This window comes from Henckelia pumila, chromosome 3 (assembly GCF_033568475.1).
Source record: "Henckelia pumila isolate YLH828 chromosome 3, ASM3356847v2, whole genome shotgun sequence".
In the NCBI taxonomy this organism is placed as follows: domain Eukaryota; kingdom Viridiplantae; phylum Streptophyta; class Magnoliopsida; order Lamiales; family Gesneriaceae; genus Henckelia; species Henckelia pumila.
The window spans coordinates 66624772-66639247 of NC_133122.1; the positions used below are offsets into that span (position 1 = coordinate 66624772).

A 14476-nucleotide genomic window follows, 5' to 3' on the forward strand; every position below is an offset into this window, starting at 1 on the left:
GGATCCTTAACCACTTGATCAACATGCGAACTATCCATGATCGCATCATCCTCCCCTTCTTGAAAAGGATTTGTCCTCAAATCTTGCCCCTTGTCTACAAAAACCAAGCAAAACTTAGAAACTTTAAAAATATTTCTCATAAGCAATAATATACCTTGCATACTCAAAACTATGTCAAGACACAAAAATTTTCTCATACTCAAACTAAACACCTTATAACCACTAGCATGCATAAACATGATCACAATTCCGTTAAGCATTACAAAACTCAAGTTTCTCCCCTTCTTAGACCTAGTTAACCCTAACACAAAATGCATAGTTAAATACAACCATTGTTTTCTAGGAATAAGAAACAACTCACATGCATTATCGCACTTACAACTCCACTCAACATATCTCTTCATGTGTAACCACAACAAATATTCATCCATTATACTCATTCTTTTGGACCTCTCAAAATTACACTTCATTTTGAACACACATGTCCTTTCATCAAATAAATCATGCAATGACGAACATATAAAGAAAAACTTATTTTCTTTAAACAAATACATGCTCACATAAAATTTTTCATTAACATTTCATAAGTATTTTTCAAACACATCCTCAAAATTATTAACCCATTCTTGAAATTCATTAACATTTTCAAACCATAAGCACTTTGTAACCAAAAGAGATAAGAACTCATACCTTTGTGATAGTGTAGTAACTAATACATTTTTCTTATCTCGTTGGTACTTAATCAACTCTTCACCAACAACTCTTAATCCTTGAGAACTTACACCAAAATCAATAAGTTCCTTTGCACGAAAGACATTCAACTTTCTAACATGCTCATGATCCAAAAACTTCATATCCAACATGATTAACATAACTCTATAATGTTCAACATGCACTTTAAAAATTTTGCTATATACTAAGATATAATCAAAGCACAAAACAACAAATATATCCGTAGAGGCATGCAAAACACAACTCATCAATCCCATGAAAATATTACGCACATTAGCTAGCCCAAAAGTCAACACTAACCAATCAAACAAATAGAACTTCCAACCTATACTATTCATGCACAATTGACTCACATCAAAACAATTCAAATAATTCACAACAACATACATCAAATTGCTTAATCTCATATCACACCAAGATTCCAACATATTAAGATCAACAAATGATTTCAACACTATCATCTGATCCAAATTATTCAAATACCTAGATTCCAATAACTTAAGATTAAGATTTGAATTCAATCCATATTTCATAGATAGAACATTCATAAATCTCTCAACGAAGTCATTAAATCTCAACAATTGAGAATTGAGATCATACATTTGAAAGTAGAAATTTGATTGGTATTCAACATTTAATTCATACCTCTCGAATGGAACAACTTTCAAATCTCTAACCTCACTTCGTGTGTGACCTACTTCACATGGATCCAACATGTTGTATCTTCTTTGCTTGCTCATCAATACATCTCCAAAATCCTGCAAAGAAGAAAAAACGTTGCTCGGGATTGAACTGGCTATATCATCACAATGAGATAAAACTTCTTTGTACATAAGTACTTTAGGAATTTCATTCAATTGCACAAAAATTTCAACCTCACTATTTTGGACCATAATATTTTCTTTGTTTATTGGTCTCTTTCCTCTCTTTTCTTTCCTCTCTTTTTTTCTCTCAAAGGCCATCTCACTTTTTTGAACACTCATTTTTTCGGCCTCTTCTTTTTCTTTTTCCTTTTCAATGTCTATCTTACTTTTTTCATCACTTATTTTTTTAGCCATATCATTCAAATTTTCGAATTTCAATTGATCCTCAAGAAATTCTTTTGGACTCAATAGAATAGCAAGATTACAAGACTCATCCAACAATAAATTACTAGTCCCACTATGAACATCCATAGGACTCTCATCTAGCACAAAAATATTAGATGACTCTTCAACAACTACAAACTCACTTACTACTTCACATTTGCCAATACTATCAACCACACCATGTACAATAGAAGGTTTTTCATCAATCCACTCTCCTTCTACCACACAAATTTCGACACTCACATCATCAATCAATGAAGTTTCATCCTCAATTATCGACTCAACTTCAACTTTTGATTCAACCTCTACGACACCATTAGATTCAATCTCTACACGAGAATCCTCCAATTTCATTATAGCCTCATTAAAACATTGGCTCATATCATGCTTATCTTTTCTATGACACTATAAGCATGCAATATCAAAGGTACTAGAATTTTTAAGTTTAGATGTACCTTGATGCTCACGTTTGGAAACAACACTTCTCCTCTCATAGTGATTAGGAGCAAAGCATTTCCTCAACACCCTTTTCAACTCATCCCACGTAGATATAGGACTCATTCCACGCCTCTCCTGATTCTCATCTAACCTATCCCACCAAGTGCAAGCATAGTCGGTAAACACTTTTATGACAAGTTTTACCTTCCTAGATTCAGAAATATCACGATCATCTAATACACTCTCTACCCTTTTCTCCCACTTCAAATACAATTCCGGATCCTCATCTCTATGGAACGATGGAATTTTACTTTTATTACTTCCATTACTACCACATCCATAAAATCTCCTTTTACTCTCCATGTACTCATCATCTCCTCCAACAAAATAATTTCTATAAGACATCGTACCTGCAAGAAGAAGGTTAGTAATTACAATATTCCTCACCCAAAATCTCACAAGTCACTCCAAAAAAATCGCTCAAACACTCTTTTTTTTCACTCAAATAAAGAATAGCTTATGCTTTGTGATTTTAAATATCAAACTCTAAAGTTCAAAACTTGTAAACACTTGCCAATCGACTCACGTAGATTGCACAAAAACAAGTCAAGAGACTTATGAAGATTGAAATAATTTTTTTTTTACCCAAATACTCACAAGACACAAGACTTTGCCACAAGTTATTTTGCTTCTCCCTTTTTTTTTAAAGCTTTTTCGGTCTCTACTTTTTTTTTTTTTACCGATTTCAAATCTCTTTTTTTTTGAACTTTTTTTTTTCGATTTTTCACTTTTTTTTTTTGAATTTATAACTTGTAGCACAAGACACGAGACTTGGATAACAAGTTTGAAAGAATGACACAGAAATTTGAGATGAGAGAGATGAAGAACGAAGAACGAAGAACGAAGAAAGAATATAGATTAAAGAAGGATACGACTTACTTGAATCAAAACCTTAAGCTTTGATACCAACTGATATGAATTCTTAATGTATGGAAGACAAACACGACTATATTAAAATCGTACCCTCAATCCAATAACAAAAGAAATCAAGAAATTGCCCAATCTTGAAAACAAGTAAAAAGTTTTGGGATTAACCACCTCTAGCTTACAAGAAACTAGCAACAGTTAAACACGAATAAAATAATTGATCACAACGGGACCTTCAGAAAACCTGTTTCTGACAACCCACGAGGATAATCAATCGACAAACGCCACAAAGTTGAAGAACTTTGATAAGTTTGATTTCTGGGTAAGCAAAAGCTTGATAAAATTCTAGAGAGAATTTTAATTGATCAATATCAAAAATCTGAATTCTATATAATAATGAATGTTTTGTTGTATTTATAATACAACTACAAATAATAAAAGATATCGCAAAATAATTCAAAATATATCTAAAGATATCAAAGATATCTCCTAAAAGTTTCCTAGTATAATTGAAAGACTCAAAAATAGGAAAATAATACCAAAATATCAAAAAGTCTCGCACACACACAAACATGCCGAACTGTGTGAAAAACGAGTGCAGGCGCGGGCTCGCATAGCTTTTTGAATCAACGCGTGGGCGTGCATGGGAAGTGGCGGGGGCGCGCACAGGACTCTGTCCATAAAAACTTGAAAACACCAGATCAGGCGCGGGCGCGCGTCAAGGAGGCGCGGGCGCGCATGCGTGACTGTCCAAGACACTTGTTTTGGTGCTTTCTTTGATATTTCCTCCACTTTCTTTACTTCCTTGGACTTCAATAAGATTATAGCATCCCTCAAAATGATCTTCAAGCATTCCAAAGTCCATTATCAATGATTGAAACGCATCTTTGAATTTCTTAGCTCGACCTCTCGTAATCGGTCCTCTTGACATCTCCAACGGATCCTTAACCACTTGATCAACATGCGAACTATCCATGATCACATCATTACTGCTGGTTGTCGTCTGCTAAAATTCTTCAGGAGACAATTCTGATATTCAGTATGAAAGGATACCAAATCTCCATCTCAAAATTCGGTATTCCACATCTCTGTCCTAAAAGTTTGTTCTACTACAAATCACTAAATTTTCGGATCTCAATCGGATTCTAATTCTCATCGCAACAATCTGTGATCTGCTAGCTCAAGTAGATGGTGGAACTCGGATCCGAAATTTAAAAAAATACAGTTTATATTTCAAGTAATTCATGCTTTAAAATTTAAATCACATAATCATGTAATTCCAAGTAACTCATAAATAGTAAAGCATGCTCTCAATAAAATCAAGTAATCGTGATTCGAAAATTAAATCACAACTCATGTAATTCAATTAATTCAAGAATCAATAAATCATGCTCGCACGTATTTAAATAATCATTTAAATAAATCAATTACATGCGAGAATTCAATTCATGCTGACTCGATCTACCCCGCTCACTCTAGTTCAATTCCAAGAATCTTATCGCTTTGATACCACTTAATGTGAGACCCCATTTCCAATCGTCTAATCTCGAATAAACAAACAAAATCAATCACAAAGATCCGCGAAAAAACTAATCAAAATTTTTTTAAAAGGGTCGCGCGCCCGCGCCGATACCTTTTAAAACCAGCGCGCCTGCGCTAGGAAGTTGCGTGCCCGCGCTCACGCCTCGCTGAACCACGGCGTGCCTGCGCCGTCCATTCAAGCTGCAGAAAAACCAGGGCAAGAGCAATCTTTACAAACTCAAAATCAACAATCCAAGCCACCAAGGTTCAATCCATAGCTCATACATGAAATAAGGGATTCGAAATACCATCAAAACAATTAATAATACAAGTTCGACAACGTAATTCGATCGACTAAACAAAATAATACAAGTCCAAAGGCACAACCCTACGACTCATGGTGTCTCACTTCTATCACTTCCAACTCGACCTAATCATGCAGCTTCTTACTCGATCCTGCCCCACCTGCCGTTAAGTACACATACAAACAAAACGACAGCCGGATAATCCGGTGAGAATATAATTCCCAATAAAAGAGACAAATAAAGCAATTCCAAATAATATAACAAATCATGCTATATAAAACCACGAGTCAATCAATTCAAAAAGGCATATCAGCACTCAACTCGAAATGCATTAAAATGCAATGCATGACTTCAAAACTCGGGATTATCTAATCGGATAATCGAATATCAATAGTTATACAGTTGGGATCACAGGGTCAAGTTTTCACGAACAACTCACCGACACAACCCATTCGGGGTGGATGTCGCTCAACTCAAACCCCTAGACTTCAGAGCAACTATAAGAAGTATTCTAGAAATTGGAAAATCTCGAAATCCAAAGCCACTTCAATATAGCTCCCTAAATCGTCTAAGTTCAAAACGAATCGAATCTTCGGCTCAAGATGTATGCAAGTGAAAATAAACTCATCCAAGTAAAAAAATCAAATAATTCAAATAGCATACAAGTATGTGATTTCTTTTGGGCACTCGAATTAAATCAAATTCGAGTTAATCGTCCCAATCATTCAATTGTCGTCTTCTTACCTTTTCAAGTTCGTCGGGGATTCAAATCTGAAAATAACAACGAACTCAATCAAAATCAAATCGAATCAAAACAAGTCATACAAGAAGTTCAATACTATACCGTCTTCGATCCTCGAATCGATTCAACTTCCAAGTTCGATTCAAACCCGAATCTTTCAACTCAAATCTGAAATGTGAAATACGGATTCGGTATAAATCTTCTAACTCAAACAAAACCCGGAAATCAAACCGAATAAACAACCGATAATCCAAAACTCGATTTCGACGGCATAACGGCTATAAACGGTCAATCCAAAAATCAACAACATCATCAAACAACTCAAACTATCTCATATCATCTTCCAATCCATAAAAAACAACCAAAATCCAACAAAATCCAAAGACCCATTTTCGAATTTAAGCCTAAAAATTCATATAAAATCCAAACTTCGATCTTTTTCCGAACCGACTTCGAATACACGATCTATGCTAGCTCAAAAACGTTATACTCGAAAATTATCAAATTCTAACAACCCAACAAAATTCAAAGTTCGTGGATCGTAGCAAAACTTACGTCAGAAAGAAGCCCTCGATGCGGTGATCGTGAAAATCAACTCGGAATCAAATTTTGACGGTCGGATCGTGCGAATCAAACGGATGAAAAGCTTGAGAAATCGCCTTCCATGGCTTCCGGTTCAGAACGTAAGAATGGAGAGGGAAGGGAAGAGATTGAGGGAGTGATGGAAGACTTGGTCAACCAAGTTGCATGAGATAATATATATAAAATCCAACTTTGCATTTCGGTCCCTGAAACTCCCAATTTAATTCAATTCAATCTCGGCTCAATTAAATCCCATCAATTCAATTCTAATAACCCAACAAATTCCACTAATCCCAAAATAATTAATTTTAGGGCCTTATAAAAAATGTCTTTCTATTACAAGCCCCAAAAATGCGAAGAGAATTTCCCTATTCAAGTTTAGAGACGACAATTGATCAACCACTTGTTGTGGTATGTAAAATCAAACATAAAATGAATGAAATCAGGAAATCACGATAGTTTATCACCACTAATAATGGAATTAATGGAAACATGTTGTTTCAAACAAAACCAACAACATAAAGTTAAAACCTAGAAAATAAATATATTAATTTCCATCCAACAACAAATCGATTTGTTTAACAAAACACAGTCCGGCTGAAATCGTTCAAATTATAATCAGAAAACAGAAGTACAGGAGTTATCAAAGGGTGATTGTGTCTGAGTCTAGGGCTAGAGGGATCGAATTGAAACAAATAGGGATCGAAGATTGGTGCAGCTGAGATGGGTTATACTGGTTCACAAAAGCATAGAATTTATGAAGCCAAAATCTCAAAAATTAAAGAAGTAGAAGAAATATTACCTGATAATCGAAACGAAGCCAATGAACAAGCGCACAAGAAAGAGAAGAAAAAATATCAGCGCCAAGTCTTGGTGGGAGTTTCTGAGAAAATATTAAAATATTATTACGACATATAATATATTTTTTTCGTTAAGCTAATTATTTAGCAACAAATATTTTATTTATGTCGCTAATTAACAACAAATTTATAAAATTTGTCCTTAAAGTAAATATAAGGATATAAAATTTTAAATTTTTATAAATTCAATGACAAATTTTAGTTTTGTCGTTAATTAACGACAATTATTAAAATTATGTCGTTAAATACCGACAAATAAATAATTTTGTGCTTAATTAATGACGAAAATGAATATTTTGTCACTAATATTAATTAACTACAGAATTCTAAATCGTCGTTAATTTGCGACAAAAATTATTTGTTGTCACTATTTGCAATTTTTTTGTAGTGATAAATTCCCTAAATGTGGAAGACTTAGGGATATGGGAGCCGTCAATTTTTTTTTAAATGTGGAAGAATTAAGGATAGGGGAGCGGTCAATTTTTTTTAAAAAAAATTTGACCCTCCCCAATGTATTGAAATTCATAAGAGAATATCAAAATTTTTAGACCATTAAATGAAATCCCTCAATGTGGAAGAATTAAGGATAGGGAAGTGGTTGACCCTTACGAGTGTATTGACATGCATTGAGGGTCAAATTATTTTTAAAAAAATATTGACTCAATTTAATTAAATAAAATGTCTCCAATGTGGAATAATTAGGAATAGAGTTTGACACTCCCTAATGTATTGGAAAAATTGAGGAGGGTCAAATTTTTAGGGTTTAGGGTCTCTTGCCCATTTAATGATATGCACCCAATATAGAAGAATTAGTATAGGAGAGTAGTCAATTTTTTTTTAAAATCATTTTACCCTCCTTATTTTGTTAAAATGCAGTGGGGAAGGTCGAATATTTTAGAATTTAATGAAATGCCCCCAATGTGGAAGAATTAAGGATAGATGAGAGGTCAAATTTTTTTTAGGTCAAACCCAATGTATTAAAATGCATTGGGGAGGGTCAAATGTTTTTTGAATCAGGCTCATTTAATGAAATGCTCACAAAGTCGAATAATTAGGGATGAGTTTGAACCTCTACAGTGCATTAAAATTCCTTGAGGAGGGTTAAATTTTTAGGTTTAGGGTCCCTCGCTCATTTAATGAAATACTCCAGCCCCAATGTAAAAATATTAGGGATAGGGGAGATCGGGTGAGGTCAAATTTTTTTTGAGGATAGAGAAGCTGTTAAATTTTACCCTTCCCAGTATATAAAAATGAGTTAGACTGGGTCAAATTTTTTTTAAAAAAAATAAAAAATTAACCTGACCCATTTAATCGATGTGGAAGAATTAGGGATAGGCAAAAAAAAATTGACCATCTCCAGTGTATTGAAATGCATTGGGGAGGGTCATATTGTATATTGAAATGCATTGGAGAATTTTGTGATACTCCTCTTGAAAGCGCTACATATAGCTGATCATGGCTGAACACATGGTTAGGAAAATATATGTTAATTAATATTTGGGATGTTTTGATCTTGTGCTTTGTTTATTGTCAAAGCAAAACTAAGTCTTATTGGAAACTTTCGACGTGTCAACTCAAATGGTAACCCGGAATTATCTTCGTTTTTCATGGGAATTCGATGTAGAAAGAATCTTGCACCCTTATGCGGACTTGTTATGATTTCTGCATCTATGAAATTTCTACCAATACTACGACATATTAATCTTGTTCTATTGTATAGACCAAGTTCTGGCGCAATATTTCTCAAGAGAATGATAGGACTTCATAGTTTCAATATGATTTTATTTGTGGCAAACCGTTTAGACTAAGGGAGTTCAAATATTCGATCTTCTTGAAAAAGGTTGTGATTGTATCTTTTGACACTATCCCAAGATGCATACTCATTTTCTTCCGCGTGAAATTTGAGAATTAGCATTTGATTAATATTGTCAACATCAACATTTTTTGTTGTGATGATGGCCCTACCAACCATATAGTTTGCATAATTAACATGGTCTATCATATTAGGATAAACATAATTAATCAATTGATCAATTCATTTTTCACCTTCACATGGTCTAATAATCGAATCTTATAATTTTATAAAATCATCATTCATGGCATGTTGCTATCCATCACCTATGCGCAAGAGAAATTGCGAAAAATTAATCAGCATCATGAGAAAATCTCATATTTTTTTGAAGGTGTAGTATCTTTACGCAATGTCAAAATGTTGATCTCGAAATGCTCGCAGTACTTTTTCTATTTTTCATCCTCATTTGACAACCGGTAAAACTTGTCGGAAATCTACACTAAAAACCATAGTTTTATGTCCAAATGGCAATTGGATTTCCATGTATCTTGGAAAATCTTACTTACTGACTCAAAAGAGCCTCGTCCCACACTATAACTGATGAATGAACTCTTCAATATCTATCTATTTTTTTAAAAAAATTTGCAGAATATTGTTGATGAAGTTGGTGTACGTAGGGGTGGCAAAAAATACCAAACATTCAGGTATACCACACTTATCGTACCGTAAAATACCGCACATACCAAATTTAACGGTATACCAAAAAATTCGGTAAGGTATGATACCAGTACCGATTTTTTCGGTAAGTTATAGGTATGACATAATATACCAAAATATAAAAAAAATCATTTATATAAAAAATTATAATATTGATTTTGTATTGGGCTCAATTAGTCTTCAGGTTTTATTTTGTGTTGGGCTTTTTATCCTTTAAACAAATACAATTGTAATATGGGTCAAAGCAACGCAAAAATCTCTTCAGCTTCATTGTTTCTTTCCATCGTTCTCATTTCTCTTTCGTCGTTGCCCTAACCCTAAACTGTTGCACTATGATTTCTATGCTATAAATGGATTGATTGACTTTAACATTTGCGAGAGAAGGTATAGTTGCTTCATATTTTTGTTTTTCTGTAAAGGAGTTGTGTATCACCATGTTTTATTTTTAAAATTTCTTTTGCTCTGTCTTCATTTTTTAACAGCTAGTTGTTCAAGCAGAGGAGGAGTCTTGGCTTTTTACCTTTGCTTTGGGTTCAAAGTTAAAAGATTTTGTGATATAGTTGGGATTACTGCTTGCTTTTGAAGGTAGATTTACAATTGGGGTTAACTGACATTATTTTTGTACTTTTCTGGTGTTATGGCGCAAATTATCGATTTGCTCTCTGTTTTCATTAGAGTATGTAGTTCTTTTTTGCTTTTTTTTTAAACATCCCTCTGGACGTGAGATTCAATTTTTTCTAACTAAATGCATAAACTTTGCACTTTGTGTCTCTAGACGTGGGACCCAACTTATCATCTTTGGACTTATTGTGACTTGATTTCTCAACTCTCTCTTGCTTCTTAATTGGAACAGTGGCGAAAAATTTAAATCCCCTGGTACTCGGTTGTTCTCCATTTTGTTGCTATCATGTTCATTTTCTCCGATTGTTTCATTTCATTTCATCTCATATTCTTCTATGCTTCTGGTACTTTTCAAAATAATTTATGCTTTACAGTTTCAACAAAAAAAATCTTGTTCAAGTCTCGTTGTGTATTTCGTGCTTCTAACATCACATGCATATTATAATTTCTATTGATTAATTTAGTGTCACGTGTTGATAAAATATTTAAAAGTTTTCATAAAATTATTATATAATCTTCTTGGTTTTCTTTCAGGATAGAGTCTAATACTCTCCTAAGTTCATCTCAAACATCAAATGCAACAGAACAAGAAACACAACAGTCGACAGCTCGAAAACGACCAAGGAAGCCTCCTAAATCTCCTAAACAAAGCAAGAGTATATATTGGGAGCATTGTATATAGGGGACAAGGAAGTTGAGCGATGATACCATACAACAAATAGGGACATGCAAATATTGCAAAATTGAGATCCCAGCAGTTTCCGGAAGTACTAGTGGGTTAATAAACCACTTAGAAAAGAGGTGTAAGTCAAGTCCGCTCTACAAAGCGAGTGGGGATGATAAAAGCCAAAATATATTGACAAATGACAATATGGGGCAAGGAAGTGCCTTGGTTCCTCATATTTTTAATCAAAAAAGATGTGAATTGAAGCTGGCAAGGTACGTGATTTTGATGAAGTGTCTTTTAGGGCTGTCTAAGGGAAGGGGTTTGTAGAATTATTGCATAAATTTCAACCAAGATTCAGAATTCCTGATCGAAGAAAATTTGCAGGTATGGTTTATGATCTTTTCTTAGTTGAAAAAGCTAAGATACAAAGTGTGATCGGTGACCTTAGGGTGAGTATCACTACTGATACTTGGACATCCATTCAAAACATAAATTACATGGTAGTGACAGCTCACTTCTTGGATAATGATTGGAAGCTACATAAAAGAATACTCAACTTCACAAAAATCACTAATCATTCTGGTGAAGAAATTGGGAAGATGGTTGAGGTTTGTCTTAGAGAGTGGGGGATAGAAAAAAGTATTTTCAATTGTAGTTGACAATGCTTTCTCTAATGATGCTGCAATTGAGTATTTGAAAAGAAGGATGAAATGTGAGAATTTATTGTTGTTTGAAGGGAAATACTTGCACTTGAGGTTTGCTTGTCATATAATTAACTTTATTGTTAAGGATGGTTTGAAGGAGCTTAATGTTTCAATTAAGGCTATAAGGAATGTCGTTGTTTTTATTCATTCTTCCCCATCAAGATTGAATAAATTTAGGGAGTTTGCCATGCTAGCCAAGTTTTCCAGCACGTCAACCGTACCTATGGATCTCAAAACGAGGTGGAATGCAACTTATAAAATGCTTGAGGCTGCATTAAAGTATAGGAGAGTGTTTGAAAGGGTGACTAAAGAATGGTTGCCTTTTATGAATTATTTTCATGAAAAAAATGATAAGAGTAAAGAAAGGATTGGACCTCCGATTTCTGATGACTGGGAGAAAGCAAAGGCTTTTGTACACTTTCTGAAAAAATTTATGATGCCACTTTGGAGCTAAGTGCATCAAAAAGTCCTACCTCTCACTTGATTTATCAATCAATGATTGCACTCCAAGTAGAGATTGAAAGAAAGAGGCATGATGAATCAGATTTAATTATTACAAAGGTAGCATGTGCAATGAAGTCAAAGTTTGACAAGTATTGGAGAAATTGGAATAACATGAACCCTTTGATATTTATTGGTAATGTTTTGGACCCGCGAAACAAACTTCAGATGATCAAAGTTATCATTAGAAAACTGGGAGGCTCAACTGCAAGGATCAAAGAGTTCGTTGATAAGGTCAAACAAGACTTGGTAACTTTGTGGATGGAGTACAAAGGTATAAATTATATATTGAATGTTGAGAGTCAAAGTATGCAAATAGAGGGTGATGGTGGAGATGGTGCTACTAGAGGTGATGGTGTTGGTTTTTGTGACGAATTCTTTGATGATGTGGAAGCACAAAACAAAGTAGAACAACTCCAAGAGATATCCAATGAAGTGGATAAGTATTTGGCCGATGAGATTGAAAAAAGATCTAACCAATCTTTCATTCTTTTGGAGTGGTGGAAAGGAAGAGAAACTAGGTATCCTATCCTTTCATCGATTGCCAAGGATATTTTTTTCAATTACATGCTCAACCGTTTCTAGTGAGTCTGCTTTTAGCTTAGGCAAAAGAGTTGTGGATCCTTTCAGGAGCACTTTGAGTCTTAAAATGGTGGAGGCATTAGTGTGCACTAGTGATTGTCTAAGAGCGGAGGAGTTTTCTTTTTGGAAAGATCCAACGGATGATGACCTTGAACTATATAAAGAAATTGAAAAGAGTAATCGTTTTTTATTTAATTAAGTTTAAATTTATCCAATATTTATCTTTGTTAATCTAACATGCATAATAATTTTTTTTTCAGCTGCACATACCACTCAAGAACGTGCCAAAACTTCATCTTCTCCATCCACTTTGGTCTAACTTGAAGAGTAAGACTATATCTATGTTTATTTATTTCAATTCTAGTATTTGTAACTAAATTTAGTTTTTAATTTTCCAGGTCCTTTGAGATGTTGGAGTTTCAAAAAAAATTACAGTTAGTAAGAATATATTTATGTTTACTTATTTAAATTCTAATATTTGTAACTAAATTTGTTTTTAAATTTTGTAGGTCCTTTGAGAAGTTGGATTTCCGAAAAAAATAAAATAACAGTTAGTAAGAATGTATTTATGTTTATTTATTAAATTCTAATATTTGTAACTAAATTTTGTTTCTAACTTTTGCAGGTCTTTTGAGATGTTGGAGTTTAAAAAAAAATATGCAGGAGATGACATTATTTTTTGCAATTAACCTAAATCCTTTTAGATCCACTTGTGAAATATTTGACGTGACACTTTTGTTTTTGAATACTCCTGCTTATCTGGTAGATTTTCTGCTTGTTAGATGACTCTTTTGAAAAACTCTATTATTATTATTATTATTATTATTATTATTATTATTATTATTCGTTTCAACTGATTTTGAGGTTGATTCTTTGACTTGAATGGACACTCTGAAAGTCGAAATGTTTGCTCAAATTCATTTGGATAAATCATGTTATTTGTGGCTGTCAAGTAAAATTTGAGGGATGAGTTGAGTTTGCCTTTGGTTCTGGTTTTATTATTGGCTATAAGATGCAAATCTCTTGGATAAATCAACTGATTTCTGGTTTTTTTATTGGCTATAAGATGCAAATCCCTTGTGTGTGCGACCCCAGTGAAAATGACATGAAGTTGTAATCACAGTTCTGCCAAGTATATTGGTGAAGTTACTATTCCTAACATTATCAAGATTCTTACAAAACTGGGCCATATAAAGTTATTTAAGTTTTGTTTTCAAGATATCAAGATGCATGTTATTCTGTGAACTTGTATGGGTAATTGAGTCAGAAATAGATGCAAATGGCATAACATTAAATAAGTTTGTTTCATTTGATTGGGTAGTCTAATAAACTTTCTTTCTTTGTTTGGAGATGGTCCGGAGAATGATGGTCTGGAGAATGATGATTACATATTTAAAGTTTTCCATGTACAGATGGTTTGGAGAATGATAATTGTTCAGTTATTGTAATTACAACATCGCTCTTATAAACTTTATTTGTTTGTTTTTTTATGGTCATCAGTTTCATTTCGTTATGATTTTGATGCGAGTAACAAGAATTTTTGTTTTGTTTTTGTTATATAATTTTGGTATAGACGATATTATACAAATACCTTACAAAAATTTCGGTATACCGTATTTTTTCGGTAAGAACGACATGGAAATTATGTCGTACCGAATTTTCGGTACGATATCGGTATGCCTTACCGAACGAGCCCT

At 33.6% G+C, this 14476-nt stretch overlaps 1 protein-coding gene across 1 annotated transcript; it reads left to right on the plus strand.

Annotated features, from left to right (window-relative positions):
• The first annotated feature begins 11378 nt into the window (after window positions 1-11378).
• On the plus strand, window positions 11379-12150 carry LOC140888937 (zinc finger BED domain-containing protein RICESLEEPER 2-like). The gene is made up of 2 exons (XM_073296632.1): window positions 11379-11600; window positions 11782-12150. Exons 1-2 carry the CDS (start codon window positions 11379-11381, stop codon window positions 12148-12150), a joined length of 591 nt encoding a protein of 196 aa, XP_073152733.1.
• The last annotated feature ends 2326 nt before the right edge of the window (window positions 12151-14476 follow it).